Below are 26,600 nucleotides of genomic sequence, written 5' to 3'. Positions count from 1 at the left end.
CATTATTGTTATTATTATTATTATTTATGTTGACATATACTACTAAAACACTTGTTGCAATTTTGCTGCGGTCATATTGTCAAAAATATCTTTATTGCAAAAACACCCTGAAATATCGTGATATTATTTTACGCCCATATTTTTCACCCCACTCCTAACCCTCCACAAATAACGAACAGTCCCTTATGAGATGAATGTATTATCGGCATACACAGCTCGTTTTATAAAGTAAAATATTCGTAGTTTTCTTAAAGTTTTTTTTTGCCATTAGCCACATCACTCTTCACACCTTTAGCGAATGCATCCTGTGCTCTGAATAGTTTGCGGTCCTGTTTATTGTCTGCAGGCACAGTAAGCAGTGTCCTCGCGTGACCCGTGCAGACAGGAAACGCTGTCACACATCTGCTGACCACCGCCTCTCTGTCCGGAGTCTGCCTCTCTCTCGGCGGCTCCTCGGCCGTAAAACCGCCCCGCCGCAGATAGAAAAGGACAATACTTGGCTAAATATATATTTGGTGTCTCAGACCTCGGCGGTCCTCCTGTCATGCCCGCTGCCATCCTCGTGCCCAGCGCCTGCGCCAGTCCACTGCAGCTGACGTCACACCCAGCATGGCGGTCAAGGTGACTCCGTCAATATTTCTTATCAGATATTAATTTTAAAAGGCAGTAAAGCGACCGTCGGATGCGGAGGACAGCATGTCTGTGCGGACGCGTGGGTTTAAAGCTCTTGTCTTAAATGCAGCGGAGTCCCCCACTCGTTTATTTCTGCATCTTTGCATAGGCGCATCTCTGCCGGCCTCGCAGAGACAACTGTAATTTATTTCCTCTGTTGCATCTGTGTATGAGAGAGACTTAGTCTGAAGCGGTTTTATTTGCGTTTTTTTTTTTTACATGCAGAGTGATGCAGCTGTTGTTACAGTCGTCTGTGATCGATCCTAAAAATCAAAGCTAAACAGTAGCAGCCTGAACTTCAGTTTTATTTACAGATTGAACATATGGCATAGTGTGGCACCACTGTGATGATCTGAGTCTGGATTTTTTTTATAGCATATTCCAACTTGTGTGTTATAGGTGCAAGCAACAAAAAGAGCCAACCCCAATGAGTTGAAGACTATTTTTCTGAAGGTAAGACTCACACAAACAAAAACATTTGGAGCTTTAACCACCACTGCAACCACAAAATTGCATCCAAAAAAATGTGTGTTACAAGTCTGTAAAAGTGCTGGAGCCAGTGAGTAGTTTCTGTGTGGTGTCCATTGGGATACATAGTTCAGTAAAGGTCACACACATGCTTCGACTAATTTTGGACCTGCTTCAACAGAGAATCCCCCTCCCTTGCTTTGACTTCCTGTGTGTTTTGATCTTAAACTTGTTGTTGGATTTCTTATTTCACTCTGTCCGCTACCCTTAAAAGAAACAAACCCCTGCCATTTGTGTGTAGTCTTGTTTAGACACACGTCTTGTTTGGAGTATAAACTTGTTCCTGGAAGTAAAGACTAGGTTTGATGTACAAGTCGCCTTATGGTCCCTCCATATCTCTTGACTCCACTATAAGAGGGCTGCTTAATTTGTAATGCATATTCAGGTGGAAGAGTTAATTACTGGAAGCTCGATCAGACTGCCTGTATAATTTGATTAAGAACTACTTGAGGCCTACTGTGAGGGTAAATGGATACACAATCATGTGATGGAGTAATGTGGTAATAAATTGCTTGGAATTAATATTTTCACTTAAAACATTAATTCAGCAGAGTGCATTGAATTGTAGCCCTGAAAACACTTGGCGTGAAGGTCTCCTCCCACACTCGTTCTCTGTTTATCTCATGCTCTCTCTATCTGAGCTTGGCTCACACCCATGAGCGTGGCCTTTCTGTTGCCAGTTCATGTGGTGCTTGTGTTCCCAGAGCTATCTCTGTTCCAACTTGAAACCCAAACCCAGGCTCTATAAATGACCTTACGTCTTAAAGCGCGACTGAGACCTCGGGTTGAGCACAGAGCTGTGTTTGCTGTGCATGTTTTTGCTTCAGTTGAGTGAACCACAGTAACAACACAAAGCTCACAAGTCGATGGTTATTGATTAAGTGATTGCCACTGTGAGTTTGTCAATTACAGTTTGCTTTGGGTGTAATGATGACGTATGCATGATTTGTTTACTGTCAGAATGTAATCCATACCGTTTATACTGAGGTATCCCTTTAAGACAGCAGGTACAGTCTGTGTTTTTTTCAGATCATCTCAAGTCAATGAACAGGACTGATTTATGTTCATATTACGCTCACATTAAAGGGACCGCTCATCCCTAAATCAAAAATACATATTATTCATCTTTACTGTAGTGCTATTTATCAGTCTAGCTTGTTTTGGTGTGAGTTGTTGAGTGTTGGAAATATCGGCCATAGAGATGTCTAACTTGTCTATAATATAATGGAACTAGATGGCACTTGGCTTTTGGTACTCAAAGTGCTAAAAAAATTACATTGAAAACCTCAACAGCAATGTCTCTTTCCAGAAACCGTGACCTGCTCATTTTACAATCATGTCTTCCAGGCCTGGAAAAGTAATGGAATCAGTAAAAATCATTGAACGTTTTGGAAAAAGTCTTTTATTTCAGGGTCATTTCACTCAGTCAATTTTTTTTGTGTGTAATTAAAGTGTTACAGTTATCGTTTTTGGTACAGTAATGGTAATACTACTACTACTAATAATAGTAGAAGTAATGATAATATCAAAAACAACAACTACTATTATTATTATTATTATTATTATTGGTCCTTAAAGAGTCATGAAACTTGAACATGAAACCCTGGGTAAATCACTTGGATGTTTTGCATTCAGTACTTACATCATTTCTTTCTGTGCCCACAATTCAGAGTTTACCTGCGTTTCTTGATTGTAATTCTCGTATCCTATGAGACATGTACATATCTTATTATTATTATTATTATTGTTATATTAGTTTGTTCTATTCTATTTTATTTTATTCTATGTTAAGTGCCTTCCTTCTATATATGTATATATATATATTTGCATTATTTTGTCCTTTTTAATTAATATTTCATCCAGTTGCTGCTGTCTTATTTGCTGCTGGAACAAAGCAGTTTCCCTCACGGGATTAATAAAGTATTTCTATTCTCTGTCCACATTGTTTACAGCTCTGTCTGTGTCTCCCCTGCAGTATGCCAGCGTGGTGGAGGATGGAGAGCATTACATGACCCCCAGGGACTTTGTACAGAGTTACCTGGGTCTACATGCACAGCCTCAGTATAATCCCAAAACTGTGGAGCTGATAGCTGGAGTGGCTGACACGACTAAAGATGGGTGAGTACCAACAGTGATGAAAGCAAAGCAGCTCAGTGGAAGTCCTCTGTTAATGCAGAGGTATGTCAATACATGCTACATCTGTTTTTTTCCTCAACAAATGTTTTGTAGACCTCACTTTTAAATTTTAGGGGTGAAGATTTTCCACGCTTAAATTTCCAGTGTGAGCTGTAATAAATAGTTTTGTCCAAAATAGCCTCTTGGTGTGTCTTTGTACATTTGTACAGTGAGATTTTTTTTCATCTTGTATGATAAACAACATGAGTCTTCCATTATCTTGACATTTCTCCATCAGTTGCAACAGGTCTGTCGTTGGAGGCAGCTGCTGCTACTTCAGTCTGTAAAAAAGTAAATAATACATGTCATAGTTTGTTGTCCTGAGAGCAATATAAGAACCAAGTGAAACTGGAATTTGAAGATTACATGCTGTCAGCACAATACTACAGAACATGAATGGGCTTTATTACACAAGATGACAAGCGTGTCAGTCTTAACTAAAGGAAGCAATGTCTTGTTAGCTGTTATGAGAGGATGATGTTGTGTTTCATGTACTGACATTAAGTCATCACATGTTCTTTGGATTCCTAAACTATGTGTCACAAATTCCTGTACATTTATTGCACCACCTGTTTTTCTCAAAAAGTAAAATTTAATTTGCTTCCTTAACTTTCATTAATGTTGAACCAGATAAATGTAGCTTTTATGGGTATTTATCACAAAGCAAATCACATTCCTTTTTTACCACCTGGATGCCACGTGATCAAGCAGCAGTTAACCTTTAAAGCCTCTTTGACACCCAATTTTCATGATCTGTGTATAATCTTCACAGTGCACCGCCTGTTGTGCTCTGTTCATTAAATATTCTTCAGATTCACTGAAGCAGTGTCCCACTGTCAAGTGTAGTATTTTCTAAAGAGGCTGTTAATGATTTATCTCAATGATGTTGACATCAGTGATGATGATGTTTTCAGAGTAAATAAGTATCTTATCAGACAGTTTTACACCTACAGTGGATCGATTTAAAATCTAGTGATAAGATAAGCCAACTATAAAGTACCGGATTCTGGCTGCACATATATCCACCTTTGATTAGGGAGCAAAGCAGCAAGTAAGCATGTAAGAAAAAAAAATAACATACAGATGTGCTCCTTTTATATCTGAGCACATTAGGTCTTAAAGTAGGGCTGGGCAATATATCAATATTATATTGCTACTTTGATATGAGACAAGATATCTAATATTTTGGATATCATAATATCATAAGTGTTTAATTAAAGTGAATTAAAAGCTGCATTACAGTTACATTATGTAATTTTCTTAACCTAGCAGTCTGTTCTAGTTGTTCTACTACTAACCTTTAACCACATTAGTGATGATTGTTTATCAAAAATCTTATTGTGTAAATACTTTGTGAAAGCACCAATAGTCAAACCTGCAATATTGTCATAATATCAATATTTAGGTTATTTGGTCAAAAATATGGTGATATTTGATTTCTCTTTATTACCCAGCCCCAGCTTAAAGATGGAAATATGAACATCTACAGTTTCTGTGATGAGGATGAAGATCATGTGATGTGGTTGAAAGCTTCAGAATAGCTGCTAAATTGACTGTGTTGGTGGTGAAATTGTTTTGTCAAATGCCAAGGTCAAGAATTAATTTTGAAGTGTAGCTGAAAAATAGGTGTAGGATCACATTATGCGTTTGCCCTCCTATCCTGTCATTAGTTTTTATATGTGTTCATTTATTTAAAAAAAGATTCAAAGATACTTTGTTCAGATAGACTTTCTTTCTTGTCCCAACAGACTGATCTCTTTCCAGGAGTTTCTGGCCTTTGAATCAGTTCTTTGCGCCCCGGATGCCCTGTTTGTAGTTGCCTTTCAGTTGTTTGACAAGACTGGCACTGGGAACATCTCATTTGGTATGTACATGGAGGTGCATGTTGATGTGGGACTGTACTTCATGCTCAATTGCAGAGTACTGAGCATCATGTTGGGTACATACACTGTAGTTTACTTCATGTAGGTTATGAAAAGTATTTGAAGTGGTTTTTTTTTTGCAGTTTCAATTAAAATCCTATTGAAAACCAATAGAAAACAAAAGTTAAAGATACTTTTTAGTTCGTGTTTTCAAAAATACCAATTTATTGATCGATTCTAAAGATTTGAAGTAGTATCGATACTTACTGTCTCCAGTATCACTACAACAATACCAGCAGCATTTTTTCGATTGTTAATGTTTACTACAGTCATTCTGCTGTTCTCTGCTCCTAAAAAAGAGAAGAAAAGTGGGTGCTGTCATGTTATAGCCTTGATATATTTGTCTTTTCATAATTTCTTTTTAAAACTGTAAATTTTTCCCCGTGGTATCTAAGGTATCAAATATCCATATTTTTCAAGGTATTGTATCAAAGGTAGAAATTTCAGCATCGTGACAACACTAGTTTTTCTGTGACATTGAACATCGTGGGCTGCTAATGCTATTCTTACTAAAGCATGTGTGGCCAATAAATGTATCAGCAGCCGTGTCTTTTTTATGTAATACATATGCCAGCAGTAAGTCTAATCTCAGGGCTCGACCGCAGCGAGCTCTGTCGAACATCACATTATAACCAGCTCCATCTGACAAGCAGAGAAATGAATCCAGCATGTCATAAACCAAGAGATATGGAGTTATACAAAGAAGCTGTTGCTGTGCTCCGTCGCTGCAATGGGCCTCCATAAAGACGGCTGAAATTGAGGGCAGTGCTTACACAGAAAATTTCCTGGATGGACTCAAAACCCTCGAAATGTAAAAGGAGTGGGACTGTCAAACAGCCTATTCAGCTCTGCAGTCCAAATGGACTCTTTCCTCAACTTTAACGAGGTTCTTTACAAATGGGATGAGGATGCAGCGAGATGGATGTCACAATTGCATCTTGCATGTTTTCCCCACCGTCTCTTGTTATGTCTCACTCGTCATGTCTCACTCTTCCAGAGAATGTACGTGACATCTTCAGCCAGACCACAGTTCATCACCACATTCCCTTCAACTGGGACTGTGAATTCATCAGGCTACACTTTGGCCATGAGAGAAACAAGAACCTCAGCTACACAGAGTTCACCCAGTTTCTGCAGGTACATATACTTTATTCATGTATTCCCCTGTTTTATTTTGGAACTGCTTGACAGACTTGTGCCAAGTGTCGCAGACAGGTAGCCTAATATGTTTATTCGCTTTAGACATAGATAACCCTGGAGGAGCTGGAAAGCTCCACAGCGGTGATTGGAGTATCTGTCCATAGGACCAGTTTAAGCTGTAGGGGGGTTAACACTTTTGCAAGGCACTGTGTGTGACAAAAAAGCTGATTCCTCAAAGAGTGGTTAAATAAAATGCCCCAGGGATGACTTTTTTCTGTAGGTCAACCCAGAAGCTAATGCTGCATTGGTCCCTTGTTTAAGAGACTGATGATTTTTCTATTGGATTTTGGATCATTGCAGAAAATAAGCTTTGTGATAAACAAACATTTTAATACTATACTACACACTTTGTTCAGCGAGATCATCTCAGATGAACGCCACTTTCAGGATATTTGAAACCTAAATGTAATCACCAGGATTTAAAAAATGTGATATGTGAACCGCACTATGGTCAGTTGGGGCTGATGACATCATGTATGCTCATTCAGCCAATTGTTTGCAACCATCTTTTTTAAGACACACAAAAGCTTCAACGTTTGCCAGTGGGGCATTTACTGAATTTTTTTTTGTTTTTGTTTTTAACAAAACGTGAAAGCGTCTTAAGTTTGTGTTAACCACAGAATTTATTTCAGGCGTCTTACCAAAAATACATTCAAAAAAACCCACTGACTTTGAGACAAAGGAATTAAAGGTGCTAAAATGCTGATTCATTTCCAGGATTTAGGACTAATTCCTGGTTCTCTGTTGTGCGCTGCTTTAAATGTTGCTGTGGCAAGGAATTGGGGAACAGCATTACATCCTTTCCTTTTTTAAGTCAAGTCAAGTCAAGTCAATTTTATTTATAGAGCCCATTATCACAAAACATGGTTTGCCTCAGAGGGCTTTACAGTACGATAATAAAGGAAGCATTAACAAACCTTTCCTCAGCATTTGGAAAATTCAACCAGCTGTTATCATGACACCTGCTCAGATATTTCAGGGTCATTTCACTCAGTCAGGGACCTTTTTAAGCAAAAGAGACTTTTCTGTTGCAGCCAATAATGTCCCCACTGGCTGTAGCACTTCCTCAGACGTGACGTCTTCCTCCTCCTGTTGCTTGTTTTATTGCAAACAACAAAGTGGCTCCTTACTGCCATTTAATGCTATGGAAAAAATCTTGTGTTTCATTCAAATAAAAACAAATTTGTATTCCTGTGTTTAAAAATTGCACAGTTTAAGTACAGTGTAAATTCACCGACCCTAAGCAGCTAAAAAAAAAGCTACAGCTAAACAGTCTGTATGTAAAGGCAGCATGATCTGCTACAAAACACACAGATTGTATTTCTCAGTTCTTTTTCTAACGCCTTAGAAAGTGAACGTCAATAAAACCATTCATAATGATCACCTTCATCCTGTGGCGAGGTATTTTCCTCCTGCTGAGGGACAAATGGAAATGATGTGAACTCCATGCGATGCATGATCTCTTAAGATAATGGAGTTGTGGTGCGGAGCTGCATCTTTAGTGCTTTGTCTCTTCAGCTGCTCTGGTGGTTTGCGGTAGCGCAGTTCTCCATTAAGACAATTAACGTTGTTGTTTAGCTTTATTGGTTGTTACCTGCATCTCACTGAGACCTCTGTGCTATTAAATCAGCAGAAGCAGCAGCACGGTCAGGGAGGCACCTGGTTTGGAGTCAGGGGCTGTGGTCTTAGGCAGATGCTGGGTGGTCCCAGAGTTAGACAGGCTGTGCTGCAGTGTGGGATCCCTCAGAGCACTTTGTGGTTTATCAGACTTGACTAGGGCTTCCCACCGCTACACCAAAGACTCTTGCATGTGCAGGATTTCATTTAGATCAATCATTATTGCTGTCGTGTTATTCTGACATGTCCAAGCACATTTAATTTCTTATAACTGACTATAACTTCAAAAGTGCAGATCTGTGTCTGGATTTGTTTGTTTTTTAAACAGTCTTGGATCTGCCACCTTGTGGTTGTCGCAGTATTTGGCTTGACTTGAAACTCGAGTAAGTTCATTCAAGGTAGAGCATTTATAGGCTTGAGAAGTATAAAGTTTGTGAGGCGATAATGAGTTTTAAACAATATAATCAGCAAACATTGTGAGAATTAATCTTCAGCAACAATGCACTGATTAGGTTATCAGAACCAGAGTGTAAAAAAAGAGTAACAGCTGAATATGGCAGTGACGTTGCTCTGTGATCCTCTGGTTGTATGCGATGAGCTTTGACAGCAGACATTGACCCGAGGTCAGCCTCCCCCTGCATCCCCATCTGATTGCACAGTTGTCATATCGAATCATCTTCTGCGTACACACCTGCCGGCTGCCTCACCCGCAGCTCGGCTCAGCTCTGGGATCGGACTTCTCGGGACATGGTTTCCATTAGTCTCCGGAGAGACGGTGGTGATTACAAAAGCCGGTGTCTGACACTGTCACATCTGATGACTTTCACATCTGTACAACATTGACATTATTACACATTCATCCTCTAAAGTTCTGTTTCTCTGTTCCCTTGTAATGCGATGCTCCTCATCACAGGAACACATTCTTTGCCTCTTTTGTCAGCTAACAGCTTGACCTCCTCTCTTTGTATGTGTGTGTTGCTGCAGGAGCTGCAGTTGGAGCATGCCCGCCAGGCATTTGCACAAAAAGACAAGAACAAAACTGGCACCATCACTGCCTTGGACTTCAGCGATATCATGGCCACCATCAGGCACCACATGCTGACTCCATTTGTAGAGGAGAATCTGGTTTCAGTGAGTTTGAGAGAAACTTCTCCACCAGTTGTTGAACATTTAAAAATGCCATAACTCTGGAGAAAGATAGTTGATTGTTGAGTCTCATTCTCAGGTCATAAAATATCGATGCAGACTCATTCCTAGGTCGTGAAATATTGATTGGTTCTGTCCAACCACCAACCCAAAGCATCTGTATTTGACCGCCTGTGAATGAGATTCAACAATCAACCTTTAAAGGGGCTATAATCAGTATGTTTTTATTATACAGAACTTCTCATCAACAGCTCATTGTTAAGCTGTCTGGCCCTCTTATTGTTGTTTTAGTTCAGTCTTAATGCTTTCATAAGGTTATTTCTGACTACAACAGGCAGCCGTTATTGGGTAAAAGTCTCTTAAATCCAATGCACACTACCTCCTCAGCATCAGGCAGCTGGTGAACACGGTGGAGCATTTAGTAGCTGAAGAGACAGATATTCCCTGCAAGAGCTGGTGGAGACCAAAAGAGAGTTAAGATAGAGTGAAAGATGGACTTATATTCATCAGGTGTCCTGAAAAAAAAAACTCCAGATGAATTAAAAAGATAATCAATAACTTCAGTGCATCTAAATAAGTAACTGTTTGCTTACAAGTTCTCCATATCAGCTTAAAAAGTTAAGATCTAGCAATGTTGTGTTCACAACTCGCTGCCCCTAAATGGCAAAAAAGTATATTAAAATATTTATAAGAATGTAAAAGATTAACATCCAGTGAGTCTACAGTTAGTTTGGACGTCTATGTTAATAATTTATATTTAAAAGTACTGCAGTCATTTAACAGAAAAAGCAGGATTTAAATGAATACTTCAGCCAAATGATCATTTTTAAGTCAGTTACTCACCCTGTGTTAAATTGAATTTGACTAGAAAACTTACTAAACTCTCACACAACTTTTGCAGTATAATCAAAGTTAAACAGATGCATTTTTTGCTGAAACAGTGCCATTTGAAACACTTAGACATAAACTTTGCAGTCTCACTACCCATCTGTGCGTGAGACTGTTTATGCAAAGATTTTTTAATATTATGGATTTAGTGAAAATGCATTTGTCTTCTGTGAGAGGTTGAAAATTGATTTTTTTTTTTATACAGTTTTGCTGTTGTTAAAGTCGTTCCCCTCAAAACTCTAATTCATCAAGAATTTTCTCTATTGTGTGAAGGCATGTGAGAAAATCAAGGTTTTTGTCATGAATTAAATGTAAAAAGGGTTGACTAATTGACATACAAATGATTATTTGGGAGTGTGAGTATACCTTTAAGAGAATATAATGAGAACTAGCTGAAGCCTTCCCATACAGAAGCATCTGACAGACTCTGGATCTTTCTACAGGCCGCAGGAGGCAGCACCTCCCACATGGTGAGCTTCTCCTACTTCAATGCCTTCAACGCCCTCCTCAACAACATGGAGCTGGTCCGAAAGATTTACAGCACGCTTGCCGGCACTTACAAAGACACACTTGTTACCAAAGGTACACCCGAGGCACTCCCTGCATCACTGAAATGAGTCATGTTTCATATGTGATGTGAAATGTAGCTGTGCGATGATGTCTTAACTTTCTTGACAGAGTGGTGTGAGAGAACACACAGGGAACATTTACTGTAGCACTAAATTACAAAGGTAAATGAATATTTTTAACCTGGTAATCAGATCACCTCCTCCATCTAGACCTGTGTAACTGATAGTGGTACTGTCAGTCACATCTGCTCCTAATTGTGTTTCCCATTGAGATGCAAACCATAGACTGTTCCTCTGCTTTCTCCCCTTGGTTTCCCTCCTTCTTGACAAGATTTTGGGCAAATAGTATTTGCAAACATGTTATCTGTATTACCAAACACATCAGACTGAGTATAAAGCAAACACTCGTATGGCATCAGTCAGCTGCAGAGAAGAATATCATTGCAGTACTTAAGGTCAGAGAGGCAAACTTGTAACCTAAGGTTGCAATCCTTGGACCTGACAGGAGGGTCTTTGTAGGGGAAGTGAATAACTAACTAAATCTTCTTCCTCCTTCAACAACTCCCGTTAGGTTTCCATTGACAAAAACCACCTGATGGTATTGGACCTTCTCAGCAGGCAACCGTAATAAAGCACATTTAAAAGAGTGACACAGGCTGCTGCTGAGAGAACTCACGCTCAGTTAGTGAACTCCATACACATATACTGTAGAATTAATGGTCTTAAATATTTCTCTGTATTTTCTTTCAATATCCTGTTTTGCAGCAAGCACCCTCAATAACACTAAAACAGAGAAGGAGCAGTGTTTGCAAATACTATTTAACACCAGCCCGCTGTATAGAATACCTGACGTGGCTAACCACTCAGCTTCCTGTTTGACTCTAATGTTAATTGAGGCTTCCATGGACTGAAGTCCTGTTTGCGTCAGTTAATTTCTTTTTCTCTTTATTCCATCGTAGAGGAGTTTGTTCATGCGGCAAATAAGTTTGGTCAAATCACTCCAATGGAGATAGACATCCTGTACCAGCTCGTTGGTCTCCACTCTCACTCCGGGTAAGATTCTGCATCACTCTTGTTTTAATGAACCCTCTGGAGCCGGTCTGTTGATCTGTGAATACGATGAAAATTATTTTTATGCCCATGCACCTATGTCACCCTTTGCTGGAGGCATTATGTTTTATATTGTCTATCCATCCCATTCTTGAGTACGCGATATCTCAATAAGGCTTTGTGGGAATTTCTTAATATTTGGCACAGATGTCCACTTGGACTCAATAATGAACTGATTAGAATTGGTGGTCAAAGGTCAAGGTCATCGTGAACTCATAAAACACAACTCAAGAATTCATTCGTTAATTACAACAAAATTTAACACAAAAATCTAATAGCAGAAAAATTATGAAGTGATGACATTTTGTATCGAAAAGGTCAAAAGTCAACTTCTCTGTGAAATCATAATGTCCTGCATAAAATGCTTTTCTGACCATTATCCAATGTCATAACTTAAGGGGAGACATTTGGTCAGAAACTGAATTGTTGACACTAATCTTGGGTGCTGATAGTGCTTCTGTGCTGCCGGGGGGGAAGATGTGTGTCAAGCTTTCATGTTTTGCAGTTTCAAACTTATTTGTAGCAACATTTATTTGTGAAGTTGACTGTCATGGCTAAAAATGAGTCTGAACAGGTGTAAACTGTGTCTTGCCTGTTTGGTAGAGGAAAACAACAGCAAGGTGGTAATTCTAGTTTATCATACAGTAACTTTATTTATATATCATGTAGAAAGAAATTGCGAACATTAGTTAAACTTGCTGATGTGGGGCTTTCATACAGTACCTCTGGTCTGTAGACCATAAGAAATTTGAAAGATTTTTTTAAAAAACTGTGAGTTATTCATATTTATATGAGGAATACATGGACTAAAAGCACCAAAACAATTCTGAATAAAATCACTTTACATGAAAATAGGCAGTAATATAATTATATTTTCCGCTGTACTTGTGTGTATCAATAGAGATTTTTTTTAACGTGGAATTGTTTTAAAATAATAGTTGGAATAATTAACGCTAAAGATTTGTAAATTTCTGCATGTATATGTCATTTTTTATGTATTTTGTGCTCCCGGCACCTTAATAAACGTGCAATAAATCACACTTATAGCTAATAAAAAGGATAATAAGCATGTGGGGAAAGGAGAGTCGAGGTATACCAAGCCAAAATTGTCGTCCACTGTTTGTAAACTGTATCGCCAGCAAAAGTGATTGCCAATCCCAGCTTTGTCTACTTGATGTTCCAACTCTATATTAACATTTTTCTGCACTGTGTTTGCTCTTTTTGTTGCTTCCTCTTAAATGTGTAGTGCTTTTGGTCTGGCATCTGGTTGTTATACCTTTCTTAAAACATCTTAATCTCTACTTGGAGAGGGCAGAGTCTCTATAGATAAATACGCCACGCGCTTCTAGTGGGTCTTAAGTGATGATTGAGAGGGATTACTTTTGTATGAGTCCATACACTGTCTTTTCAAAAAAAGTCCTGCAGAGAATAATTTTGAAAGGTGCCAAACATGGCCAAAAATGAAACCATACAAAGTTGGTATAAATTAACGTGAATCCTCCAAAATTAAATGAACTTTTCCACTTTTGTTCATGCAGTCATAGTGGTAGGTTCGGCTGCAGTACCTTGAATCCACTAAGAGTATTCAAAACATTTACAAAAAAACGTGTTATGTTTTTTTATTCCACCATGAATGGAACAAATACGTTGCAGGTCTGTTTATTGGCTGTAAAGATAAAGTTATTGCTCATTCCGTTTAACAACAGTGGCTCCACTGGCTGATTTACAAGACAAACATAAAACATGGAAACAGACTTTATGATGCGTCAGGCCAGTGGGGAATATTTGTGTCTCAAACATTTAGTAACAAAACACTTTCTTTAACTCGTTGGGCTACGGGCACGCTTCCAGCTTTGTTTGTCTGTTGTTTATATAAGCCTAAATTAAAGTTGCAGTAACTTGGAGTTATATGCTAGTAAAAAGTTCTGTGGAAAATCTTACATCACTGGCTGCTGCTCGCAGGAGATGCAGGGCTTTTTCCTGGCCTAACTCCCTCCCTCCCTTCCTCCCCCTGCTGTTGTTTGTGAAGGCGGCTGAACCATGCAGACATCGAGAGGATAGCTCCGTTGGAGGAAGGTGCCATGCCATACCACCTAGCAGAGGCCCAGAGACAGGTAGCCTGATTGATTCCTCTAATACACCTGACATCCTCCTGCCTTTTATCAAAGCCTTCTCCTCTTCTCCCTCTGCTTCCTTCTCAGAAAGGAGCTAAAAAGGGAGAATGTTCAGGCGCTGAATTAGCAGAGTGCCCATGTTTTTCTTCCCTTGTGAAGTGCATTACTTTAACTCCCAGATAAAAGTACACCAATTATAGATATAGAAGAGGAATGGATTGTTGCGTTGCACCTCTCCCTGAAAGGCTGCCCACCTTTTATTCAGTATAGCCGCACATACACATGAGCTGCAATCACACATCTGAGACGCTAATAAGAGGCTTTTATCAGTGTGGGGCTCGAGGAGTTTTAGGAGCCTTTAGCAAAGTCTGCTAATGGCGGGAGTCAAGGTGGATGTGGGAGAACAAAATAGTTCCTGCCTCCACCGGATGACTCGGCTCTATATCAGGTTTGTGGTCAGAGCTCTCAGTCCACTCACGCTCCTGGGACTCGCACTCAGAGGTCCGGAATTTGATTCCTTCAGGGGGGATGCTGCAATTCTCAGACCTGCCCTTTAGTGGAAGTAGGCTAATTGTTTAAACCCTTTGATCAAGACCTCGATCTTGTTAGCATGCAACCCTCACTGGAAGCATCTGGGGAGAGGAAAAGTCTGATCTGCTGTGCTCCCTTCTCATCTGGTCTGGGACAAGTTACTCACCACCTCAACCTGCACATGCTTTAACAGAGCCTCACTCAGACTGTGTAATATTCATGTAGATACTTATCTGTACATGGAAAAAGCTGTTGGGGCTAATCTGTTCCCTTGCACCACAGTGAAAACAAAAGGTGCTCCACTTTCAACATCAAACACCAATCCAGAGATCAAGTAGATAAGAGAGAAATTATACTTTGTTGTAAAAATAAAAGAAGACCTTTAGCTTGAAGCCTCCCACATGTAGCATGTGTGGAAACTCCAGGTTCACACAGTCATTAATATCAGAGCTGGTCTGTCTCTGACATTTAATCCCGGCTGATGATGAGTTAGACGTTACATGACATGTCCTTCCTCTATTGTTGAGTACTCCATAGCATTTTCCTTTCCACAATGTATCTGGTTCACTATAGTTTAATAGCCGACCGATTCATGGTTAGTGTTCTGATCCCCCGCTCCCGTCTTTCTCCAGATTCATTTGACCACTGGTGTCTTTTTCTCCTATACAGCACGCTCGTGAAACGTCTCGGCCCATCTGGCTCCAGGCTGCAGAGTCTGCCTACAGGTTTACTCTGGGTGCAATCGCTGGAGGTGAGTGACATGTCTGCGGCGGGAGCCCCCGGCCCGCTCGAGGGGTAACCTTAGCCGGCCAGACTGGCGCGCTGAGGCCCCAGGGCCAGCCATTGTGCTGCATGGGAGACGGGTTGTGATGTGAGGCTCCGGCATTGTGCTGCCGTGCCACCGGTGGCTCCAGGCTGTCGTTGGAGTCGGAGCTTTGGAATGACACAAATCTTCCGGAACCGCACTCTCTGGAATCTCTGTCTAATTACGCTGGAAGGAACTGATACAAGGAACGTCTGACATAACTGCCCCCTCAGATAGGAACTGACCCTCTGAGTGTGTGTGTGTGTGTGTGTGTGTGTGTGTGTGTGTGTGTGTGTGTGTGTGTGTGTGTGTGTGTGTGTGTGCGCGTGGGCGCTCTCCCCAAACAGGCAAAGACTCATCAGTCCTCATTCATCAGTGACCAATTCAGGCAGGGTCAAAAAGAGATATAAATCATGAGGCTGTTGATAACGAGCTGTTTCTCACTCTGTGCTGACTGAGCTGTTTGCATGTTTGAGAGAAGAGTCATCACAGAGGCCTTTGATGTCAGACAAGACAAGGCATGTAAAGCTGAGAGCAGGAGTTTAGTCAACTTGCTACAGTGTTGCCGCCACAGTTTCCCCGTAGTCACATGACCTCCTACTCTGTGCTTAACAACAGTTGGTGGTTATAGTTTATGCACAAACACACTCCTTTTTTTCTCAGTGATCACTTAACAACCTCTCCCCCAAACATATGTGCAAAATAATTATTGCATGCTATTGTGTAAGATTCTAACATATGGATTTGGATGACAAGATGACCTATATGAACCAAGAGAACACTTGCGGGTCATCTGCCATAAAAATGTAGTATCAAATACTTGCATTTTGGTGAATTTCTATGTGCCAATTTGTGCCTTTTCTGCATTCAATTTTGCATTGAATCGCAATTCAATACTTACATTTTGTCAAAATAGAAGTCATGTTTTTATTAGAGTGGGACAAATGTATATGTTGTAAATATTGATCCCCCTGAAATCAACACCTATGTAATGGGAGTTAGTAACATTTTTGGTTATTTAATAGACAAAACAATTAATCGATAGTGAAAAGACTTATTAGCTGCAGCCCTGATTCTCACAGTTGTAAGTATGTGTCCAATAAAACCATACAGGCTAATAAATCTGGTATAATTTGAAACACATTGTTGAGATGCTTAAAAAAGGCTGCTGAGACTTAGTTTCTAGAAAAGCAGGAACTAATACTTCAACCATTGTCAAATGTGTGTGTTTTTTAGCGACCGGTGCCACGGCTGTGTACCCCATCGACCTAGTGAAGACGCGCATGCAAAACCAGCGCTCCACGGGCTCCTTCGTAGGAGAGCTGATGTACAAGAACAGCTTTGACTGTGCGAAGAAAGTGCTCCGCTACGAGGGCTTCTTCGGATTCTACAGAGGTAATCCTTAGGAGATTTAATGGTACGTAGAGGGAAGTTTGTGTGCAGGCCCACATGTGGCTCTCGTGCAAAGCAAACTGTCTGATGGGAAAGCATTAGGATTTGTCAGTGTGCTAATATCAGCAGCATGGTTTGCTAATTGATACCAGAAACCTTTGCCCTCCCTGTTCAGCAGTGAATAAAGCAACACCCAGGGGTCGCGTTTTCATTATCTCAATACCTGGGAGAGCTCCCCGAGGAAAATGACCAGCAGGATTCGTGTAGTAGCGGTGTCTGATCTGCCTCTGCCCGGCTGTGTGATAATGGTGCTGAAGGCTTGTGATATACAACACTTCTAGCCTCCGGCTGCTCATATGAAGGAAGTCAAGACTGCCATCTACTGCTACCTCCACGGCTGCAGCTCTTTGTTGCTCTGATCTGCCTTCCTTCCTCCTCTCTTGCACATGATAAGAGGGTGATTGACTCCGAGACAGACACGCTCGGCTGTTTTCTGGCTGCATACCAGCAGCAGTCACTCAGCAGCTCCTTCAGAAGTTTATCTGGCTTGATGAAGGACAGACGGTGAAACAGTATGGCGGTTATCGCCACCGTAGCACCCACCCCATCCCTCCCCCCCCTCCCCCCGATCTTGTCCGTGACCACACAGCTCTCTCTGTTCCCCACCAACAGTGGGATCAGGCCTCAACAATGCTGATCCCATGCGCACCAGCAGTGTCATATTTTTGGACTTTTGTTCACTTTCAATGGGACCTTTGTGTTGTGGTGCATCAGATGTATCAGCCACATCTGTAAATATTTATGGGTTTGTTTTACGCACACAAGAACCCTGCAGCTTACATTGTTCTAGCTGTCAGTAGATGTATTCATTCAGCAAAGATAAAAAATGTGCATTCATTTGGAGCCAGGCTCTGTCTCTCTCTCTCTCTCTCTCTCTGTCAGGTATTCTAATGGTATCTATGAATAATATTTTGCAGGTCTCCTCCCGCAGCTCATCGGCGTTGCCCCGGAGAAAGCTATCAAACTCACGGCAAGTCATTCCACTGTGTAGCTCAGAGTGTTCAAAAAGTTGCTCCGAATGATTCACTGTGAATGAAAAACATGCAAAGAGCACAGAAAGAAACGCACTCGTCGCAATCAAGATGTGACTGCAACCACAAGTTAACATTAATGCCCTGCTATCAAGATTGGGATTGTGTCTCATCTGCTTTTTTTTTCTTGATGTCTTCTTCCCTCTTTTTTTTTTTAGGTGAATGATTTTGTCAGAGACAAGTTCACCACACAGGATGATACCATCGCTCTGCCTGCAGAGATTCTCGCTGGTGGATGTGTAAGCATTACTTTAGTGATCTTTTTGAATTCAGTCTGTAGATCAACCAAGTAAAGAAACATCTAAAAGATGTGCAGAAGATACATGATTTAAAGTAAATAATGTGGCGACTATTTTCAGTCTTTTGCTGTTAATTTAAAAGCAACTTCTAATTGAACTCCTACATTTTTATAACTTTTATTTACAACCAACTTACTTCTTCAGTTATAAGATAAACAAATATTCAGTTCATTAGAAAGTGTGAGACATTTAACTACATGACAGCATTTTTGATACTGCGTGTTGGATGCAGGGCTACAGAGCTATTTAAAGCGGTGGGTGAAGTATTGAGATCCTTTTTGAAGTAAATGTAGCATTACTGCAATATAAAAAAATAGGCAATTAAGTAAATGCTCTGCATTGAGAATGTCACTTATGTTAATACTATAGTATTATAATCAACATGTGCTTTAAGAATCAAAAGAAAAAATTCTCATAATGTAGAAAAATGCCCCCTGTGAGTGTTAAAGTATTATGTTACGTTATTGAGTTATGATTACCGATGCATTAATGTGTAAGGAGCATTCTATTCTTGTAGTTGGTAGAGGTTTCTACTGTTTTATGTACTTCTGGGTTTCGACTTTTTTTCAAACTCATAGGTTCATATCTGTATATAAAAAAACAGTATATTAGGAAATCAACTCAGAGATATTATTGCAGTACACAAGAGTACTTTGTGTCACTGTGTGTGGGCTCAGTTAATGCCATTATAATTACATGTTTTAAATCAGTTAATTAACACATTTGTACATAAAATTCCTCAACACAGTGAGGGTAGGAACAGTACGAGTCACTGACATATGAATTGCACCTATCCATCGTAGGAGCTTGAGCGAAATGCTAAAAACATTTTTTTTGCTTTACTATAACTGCACCGACAGCATGCTGTATATATTGGAGTACAGTAGGTTTTAACAAAGGCTGTTTTACCATCATCTGTACACATATGAAACTCACATGCCTGCATACAGGCTTGTGCATAAAGTTTACAACACTGGCTCTCCAGATCCTCCTTATCATCACATAGATCATCCCTGATGATGCGAACCAAATATCTTACTTTGTTCACCACATTTAGCACAAAGGAACAGTTTGGTAGAAGGAACATTTTGCTCCTGACAATCTCTCCTTAAAGTATTCTTTTTATTTTATAAGGTCTTCTTATCTTTTGTATGCAACTGAAACTGAAGGATAAATATAGTGCTGTGAAAAGTACAAAATATGTATTAATGTTGCATGCATTGGAAACACTCAAGTACATCATATTGAGTTATTGTGTCCCTGTACACTATACAGAAAAAAACTTTAAAGTTTTGTTTGTATGTTGATGGACCTTCAAAGTGAACTAACTTATTTTTTGTTTTGGCCATATGATTTTCTGGTAATTTATTTAAAAGCTGAATTAATTTTTTTCCCCCGCATGCTTTTTATTAAAAAAAAAATCTATCAGTGTTCCCTCATTTGTTCATTTGTTTTAGATTAGAATACTTTTCTTCTCATGTCAAATCATCATTTTGGCTACATATATACAAATGTAACTTTCTCCCTGAATCCTCTGAATTGGACCTATTTTTGGCTCAAATTGCAACATAATAACATCTTTTTAGTGCAGCACTAGATTAAAGATGTAATTCCTTCACTGGCTGTGGTGAAGTGAAACAGGCCGGCCTTGCAGCAGAGCCCGCAGGTTGCTCACAGAGGAGCGGGGTCTGCGGGGTCGTGACCCCTGTCAGGGTGTAATTGTAGGAAGAGGCCCTGGAGGGTCCTGGATGACGCTGGGTTTAGCTCAGTGTGATTGAGTTTGACAACGCGGTCCATACCTGAGGCGTGGTCACCGTGCAGCTCCACGCTCAGGACAACGAGGATGTTTCCAATACACAGAGTTAACAGCTCAGGATACGTCCCATCTATGACCGGCATGCTCAGTAGATTGTATTAGTTTATATGAATTTGGACATCCTTACGTTGTTTCATAAGAGCTAAAAGTCTGGTTAATTTGACAGCTTGTTGAATTATCGCTCCCATCAGAGGAGAGGAGATAAAAGAGACGGGACGAGTGCATCAGTCTTCAGAGCAGCGGATATTCCCCCTCCACTTTGAAAATGACTGAATGTGCCAGAGCTTTTTTTAGACCTTTGCTCGGATGTTTACAGATAAGCCCCCTGCCCTGAATGTCACCAGCAGCCATCCTGGGGCCTGATTAGATTTTGGGAGGGTGATAAATGTGCGTGAGTCAGAGGCTGCTGTGCCTTTAGGGCACTGCTTGCCTGAACCCCGAGCTGTCCGGGTGATTCAGCGCTCTCCCCTGGGAATGGGGGTGAATTGGGGAAGTGTGCGGGGCGAGGCCAGGCCGGGCCGCTCACCCTGCCACAGGAGGTGCCTCAGGGGAGGCGAGGGGGCAGAGGGCCGGTGCCAGGGTCAGAGCCTCCCGACCATGAGCCGGGGCTTCTCCTCACCCTGCGCCTGCTCTGCTCTGACCCCGGCTGGTCCTCTATCAATGCCGGCTTTTTCCTCCTCCTGTCAAGGCCACTCTCTGACTATCTGAAACCAGATCTGGGGGAAAAAGTGTCTTTTGTGCTGAAGTTTACTGAGATAATTTGAAATCTCTAAATGCTTACACATCATCACATCTTCACCCAAAGTTCACCCCTCAGATGTGTAACCTCAATCAACACATTTGAAACACTCGTCAGCTGTTTCTTTGTCCTGTTGCGTCCTGCAGGCCGGAGCCTCCCAGGTGATCTTCACCAATCCTCTGGAGATTGTTAAGATCCGTCTGCAGGTGGCCGGAGAGATCACTACAGGCCCCAGGGTCAAAGCCCTGAGTGTTGTGAGAGACCTGGGCTTCTTTGGCCTCTACAAGGTAGGTCAGCACCTCCACAGCACCATGACATCTGCAACCTCTGTTACCTGTCATACAAGGGCAGCGAAAGGTGCGCTGAGACACAATACTGTGGAGTTTATTTATTGTTCATCTCTGTGTTTAAAGCAACAGTGGAAGAAATTTGGTGGTTTTCAGACAATAATCTAACACTAATTAAAAGTGAAAAACATCAAAAAGCCAAAGATGACGTCTTCAGATGCTTTGTTTTGTCTGATCAGCTACCCAAAAGAGAATTAATTCACTTTCGCACGGGACAAAAAAACAACAGCAAATCCTCACAGTTTTTATAGCTTCCTCTTGGATATGTGCTTTTTATGATCTGGCACCTGTTCGCTACCTTTTTATAAAGTCCTAACTTCCAACCATCTGCGTGCTGTAACCAGAAGCGTCCTGCACTCAACAAAATAAGAAAAAAATAAGTAAATACAAGCAGAAGGCAGAATCTGCGTGTTTTTACGAAAAATACCCTGCTACACATTTCTAGTGGCTCATAAGTGATGATTTAGAGGGATGACTTACGTAAGAATCTAAACATTGTTTTTTAAATTAAAAAAAAAAATGAAATCCTGCTCAGTATATCTTTTAAAGAAGTTACTCTAAACTATATAATTGGGTTCTTTAGTCATTAATGATGCTTTCATTTATTTAAGATACCCAATTTTTTTGCATGGAAAATCATAATCTGCCAAACAACAGTGTAGCTGTCATATACAGTAAATATAGTGGAGTAAAAAGTACAACATTAGTACAGTAAAGTAACATAAAAGGAGGTACTTAAGTAAAATACGGTACTTGAGTAAGTGTACTTTACTTTCCACATATTAACATGATTTGATGTTTTCTTCCTGTAATGATGCACAGATGAAATACTACTGTATTTGAACAAACATTTGTGTGTGTACACAGACATAATGGAGATCAGGATCACAAATTTGAAGATCAAACAGTACTTTTGCTGACTGTTTGCAATTTTCCAAAACAGCGTTAAACATGCAAAAAGGAGCTGTGGCCGACAACCAACAAGCAAATTAGTGAGGGATTATGCTTTGCTACTGCTCCTTCTCCAGATCCTTGTGGGTTTACTTACAGCTCTGCTCATGTGTTCATACTCCATATTTTAATGAGGAGCAGACAGTGTGTGGCTTGTTTAAAAAAAAAAAAAAAAGGAACGCTGACTTCCTCTTGGCAGAAGAACCGAGCACACCGTGCTCTGTGTGTGTGTGTGTGTGTGTGTGTGTGAGAGAGAGAGATGGATCACTCTCTGGAGGCCCCATGCTGTAGCTCTGCCTGGGGGCTCTTTGGCTCCATCATCAACACTAAAGCCCCTCGTAGGTTGAACAAGACAGCTCTCAGACCACTTAATCCCCAAGACAAACCTCCTCAGCCTCTGCCTGTCACTGACTCTGCTCATGATACACACACACACACACACACACACATATATATATATATAGGTATAAATTGATCTGTTTTTTTCTGTTAGGGAGCCAAAGCTTGCTTCCTGCGTGACATCCCCTTCTCCGCCATCTACTTTCCTGTTTATGCCCATGCCAAGGAGAAGCTGGCAGATGAGGATGGACAGCTTGGGGCCTTACAGCTGCTCACTGCTGGAGCGATTGCAGGTAACAAACATCTGGGACCAGATGTATAAAACTCTGTGCAGATTCACGACAAAAACTGTGTGTATGCACAGAGGCAGAAATATGCGTGTGCATTTTTTTCGTCAGATTTAGAGCCGTGTGTACACCTGAATCTGTTTTATAATTCTCAAAGGATCCCATGGTCATGGAAAACCTGGAAAAGTCATGGAATTTCACAGTCTAACTTTCCAGGCCTGTTAAAGTCATGGAATTAGAAAAAAATCATTGAAAGTTTCAGGAAAAGTCATGGACTTTTGTTGTGTGGAATGAAAATAGTTTTTACAGTAATCTTCTGTGGAAAACCTTCCACTGATTGTAAAAGAAACATAAGTATTTTAGAGATTGGAAAAGGTTACTGTTTAATTTTCTAACAATAACTTACAGAAGCCACGCCAGAAAAAAACTGATCAGTATCAGGTAATAATGTGAAAAGTTTCTTGGTATAATGATGCTTTTTTAAAGCACTTTAACAGGATATTTTCATGTGATTACTACATACAAACCATCATGTTAGAATGTAATCACTTATCTCGTTTGAAAAATGAAATAAAATAAAATGAAATGTTTCATGCTACAATAAGATGATAAAAAGTATCTTGTTTGAACAAGAAAAGCTTATTGTTATAACGTGATAAGTTTCTATGATGTAATAACATTAAAATATATTGTATATTATATATTATAATATATTATAACTAAAATCTGAAAGACATCTTGTTATAAAATGTTTTTCATGTTCTCACTGATCAAAAAAAATTCTATACGATACAGTTCTGTTATATGTGTTGTGAATGGTCTTTAAAATTTTTTGTGGGTCCTTGAAAAGTCTTGGAAAAGTTTGGAAATTTTGTCAATGAAAATGTGTGGGAACTCTGTTTCTCAGTCATTGTGGAGGTGGGCGCACAGGCACAAGCCTCATTTCCACACCCGCAGTTTGTCATAAATGGACGTAGAAACACCATAAACATGCGCTTGCATGTTAACATGTGTGCCCCTCCACACTGATTAGAACTGTGAGGTCAGTGAGAAAAACAGTGAAGAGAATGCAATTTCACTGACTGCGTCACATCGGCGAGGTTCTCCGACTGTGCCAGAGTAACTGTGATCACACACGGCTGTGGATATTTGTAGCATCCCTACCTCTAATTCATCACTTTTCTGCAAATCATTGACACAGTGAAATCTCGATCATCATAATTATTGAAATTATGATTCAGTCATAGCGCTGATGTGGAGACTTTACAAAATACTCCACAGTATAAAATCAAGCAATCACTAACAAGGAGATGAATGTAAATAAAAATAATGCTGAGCTGTTATCACTCATAATTTCAGATTAACTTTACAAATGTGTCTTTGACGTTGTACAGAACGCTGCGTAAACTGAAAAACAATAAATAAATCAGTGAAGTTAAAGTGAAGTTGAACTTAAAATATCTCTCAACTTAGATTAATCTCCTTCTTTTATAACCTGAAGCCATCTCAGCTACAACTGTGTGTACACCTGGACTGAAAAATGCGTGATGTGCGCACATTCTCAGCGTGCATTCCTCCTTTATAAAAACCAGTTTATGTGTGGAAAAAGGCGTACGCGTGGTTTTTGTGCACATACATTGTTTATGAATCTGGCCTGTGGAATGAAGATGATGTCATAAATTAATGGAGGAATTTGTCGCATTTTCTGCTCCAAGAAATGCATTTTCCCATGTTTGTGTTTTCTCCAGCTGTTGACTCTCAGTACTCTGCCCGCATAGAAATAAATATATATGTATGTATACAGTGCTTTTGTCATATCACAATATACAGCTAGACCCATTTCAGGCCCTGCATGATGCTGCAGCAGGGATGACACCCATCGGTGCATAGTAAAAGTGCTTCATTATGTCTGTTGTGAAACGTCTTCTAAGGTGTGCCGGCGGCTTCGCTGGTGACCCCTGCTGATGTCATCAAGACCAGGCTCCAGGTGGCTGCCCGAGCAGGCCAGACGACATACAGCGGAGTCATTGACTGCTTCAGGAAGATCCTGAGGGAGGAAGGTTTCAGGGCGTTTTGGAAGGGCGCAGGAGGTAAATGCACACACACCACAGTCCTATGAGAGGCTTCATGGCTGGGAAATGAGGCTCGCTGCGGTGGCTGTAATTGTCTGGAAGGCACCGCAAGAATATTAAATCTCATGTTGTAATTTCCAAATTGTCTTCCATTAGCTCGCGTCTTCAGATCTTCACCACAGTTTGGTGTGACCCTGGTGACCTATGAACTGTTGCAGAGATGGTTGTACGTCGACTTCGGAGGACAGTAAGTACTTTGAAGGAGCAGTGTGTGAGATTAGTGTTATCTGGCAGTGAGGAATGCAGATTGCAACCATCTGAAATTTCTCCCAGTTGGAATTTATTCAGGGGTTTTTTACTGGGAGCTGAATTATCTGCAGACGTCTCATTCTCTCCAGAACAAACAGACCAGCTGATTTAAACCTGTTTCTAAAAATTGTGTACACTGTTTTTTAGCTCAAGGAAAGTTTTTCTGAACTACTGAAAATAATATTCTACAGAAACATAAAATAAAATCTCTATATATTTATATACACACATATACATATACACATACACACATAACTTCCTACGTGTATATAGACACACGTACGCATTTGCGCAAGGACCTTGTTTATTATTCCAGGGTCCTGTAAACAGTTTTACAGATGTCTCTTTTATAATGGTGGTCTATGAGGAAAATGCTTTTTGGTTGCAGGGAATTTTTTTGCTGCAATACCGCAAATGGCCATTAAGAAAAATTGTCTGCAAGGCTGAGCAGCTTTTCTGGGGGCCTGGTGCTCACAGTATTTCTGAGCCAGATTTTCAGTTTTTTTTCTGTGAGCTGAATTAGGTGATTTTAACCAGTAGAAACACTTAATAAAGCAATTTCATGCTACAAAGTGTTTCTTGGACACTATTCAGCTAATCACAGACAGGCCGTTTGCCCAGCATCTACTAATGTGTACTCACCTTTTTGCTCAGATAACTTAAGATCCAGACATTCAGGAGTTTTTTACCAGAGTGCTAAAGACACCGAACAAAGCAGTTTGGCATTACATATCAGTGTATTTCTGTTGCTTTCTGGCATATCGCAGATGGACCACTGGCCCACGTAACAAAAAAAACAAACCAAACCAGTGTTCTTTTGTATGCTCTTGCCCATGCAGTGCTACTGACTATGGTGACCAACATGAAAACACTAGTGTCCCTATCTAGAGCCAGTGTTTGTTTTTTCCGTCCTGGGCTACTGTAGAAACATGGCAATGCAACATGGCGATCTCTGTGGACCCACTCCCGATGTAGATACAGTATGGTGCACTGTTAGGTATTGAAACATGCAGATTCGTATTTTTAGATGATTATACACTAAAGAAAATATACTTCTTGTATTTAGTGTCTCCCAAAATATCCTCCTAAATCTTACACTCTGGAGCTTTAACTCCACTTGCTCAACTTCTAGTCAGGGTCAAGAAATACGTCTTACCCTAATCTCACGCTCTCCTCAGTCGTCCTGCCGGCTCTGAGCCCACTCCCAAACCCGCGATCAAGGACCTTCCCTCTGTGACTGCAGACCACGTCGGCGGCTACCACCTGGCTGCTGCAACCTTTGCCGGCGTGGAGAGAAAGTTTGGTCTGCACCTGCCCAAGTTCAAACCTTCTGCGGAGGTGACAATCAAACCAGCTGTGCCCAAAGCGGAGCCGCAGGCTTCATAAATCGTCACAGTTTCCTCAAAAATAGTTTTATTGAGCCACGTTTCAATCTAAATGCATTTGAGCGATTGTCTTACTTTGAATGCTGCATGAGTATGGCTTTAATGCGTTTTCTTTGCATAGCTTGCACAACGTTACTGTACATATTGTACTTCTGCACAGAGGGACATTATGGCATGATGAAGGATTGTAAACTGCGTTTTTTTTTTCTGGCGTGCAATAGCTTTGGTGTGCATGTGTCAGTTACACTTCAGAGACACGAGGATGTACAGATGTTTCCAAAAGTGTTTATTTTGAA

At 40.5% G+C, this 26,600-nt stretch overlaps 1 protein-coding gene across 1 annotated transcript; it reads left to right on the top strand.

Annotated features, from left to right (window-relative positions):
* Positions 1-368: 368 nt before the first annotated feature.
* On the top strand, positions 369-26,527 carry LOC121949456 (calcium-binding mitochondrial carrier protein Aralar1-like). The gene is made up of 18 exons (XM_042495148.1): positions 369-621; positions 1,072-1,125; positions 3,176-3,318; positions 5,124-5,239; positions 6,295-6,434; positions 9,099-9,245; positions 10,592-10,730; positions 11,677-11,770; positions 13,857-13,941; positions 15,142-15,223; positions 16,514-16,672; positions 17,647-17,699; positions 17,919-17,999; positions 20,761-20,901; positions 22,406-22,544; positions 24,470-24,628; positions 24,767-24,857; positions 26,098-26,527. Exons 1-18 carry the CDS (start codon positions 610-612, stop codon positions 26,303-26,305), a joined length of 2,043 nt encoding a protein of 680 aa, XP_042351082.1. The 5' UTR covers positions 369-609; the 3' UTR covers positions 26,306-26,527.
* The last annotated feature ends 73 nt before the right edge of the window (positions 26,528-26,600 follow it).

This window comes from Plectropomus leopardus, chromosome 10 (assembly GCF_008729295.1).
Source record: "Plectropomus leopardus isolate mb chromosome 10, YSFRI_Pleo_2.0, whole genome shotgun sequence".
Classification (NCBI taxonomy): domain Eukaryota; kingdom Metazoa; phylum Chordata; class Actinopteri; order Perciformes; family Serranidae; genus Plectropomus; species Plectropomus leopardus.
Note: the sequence above shows the minus strand (reverse complement) of the source record. Positions and strands in the feature narration are given on the sequence as shown.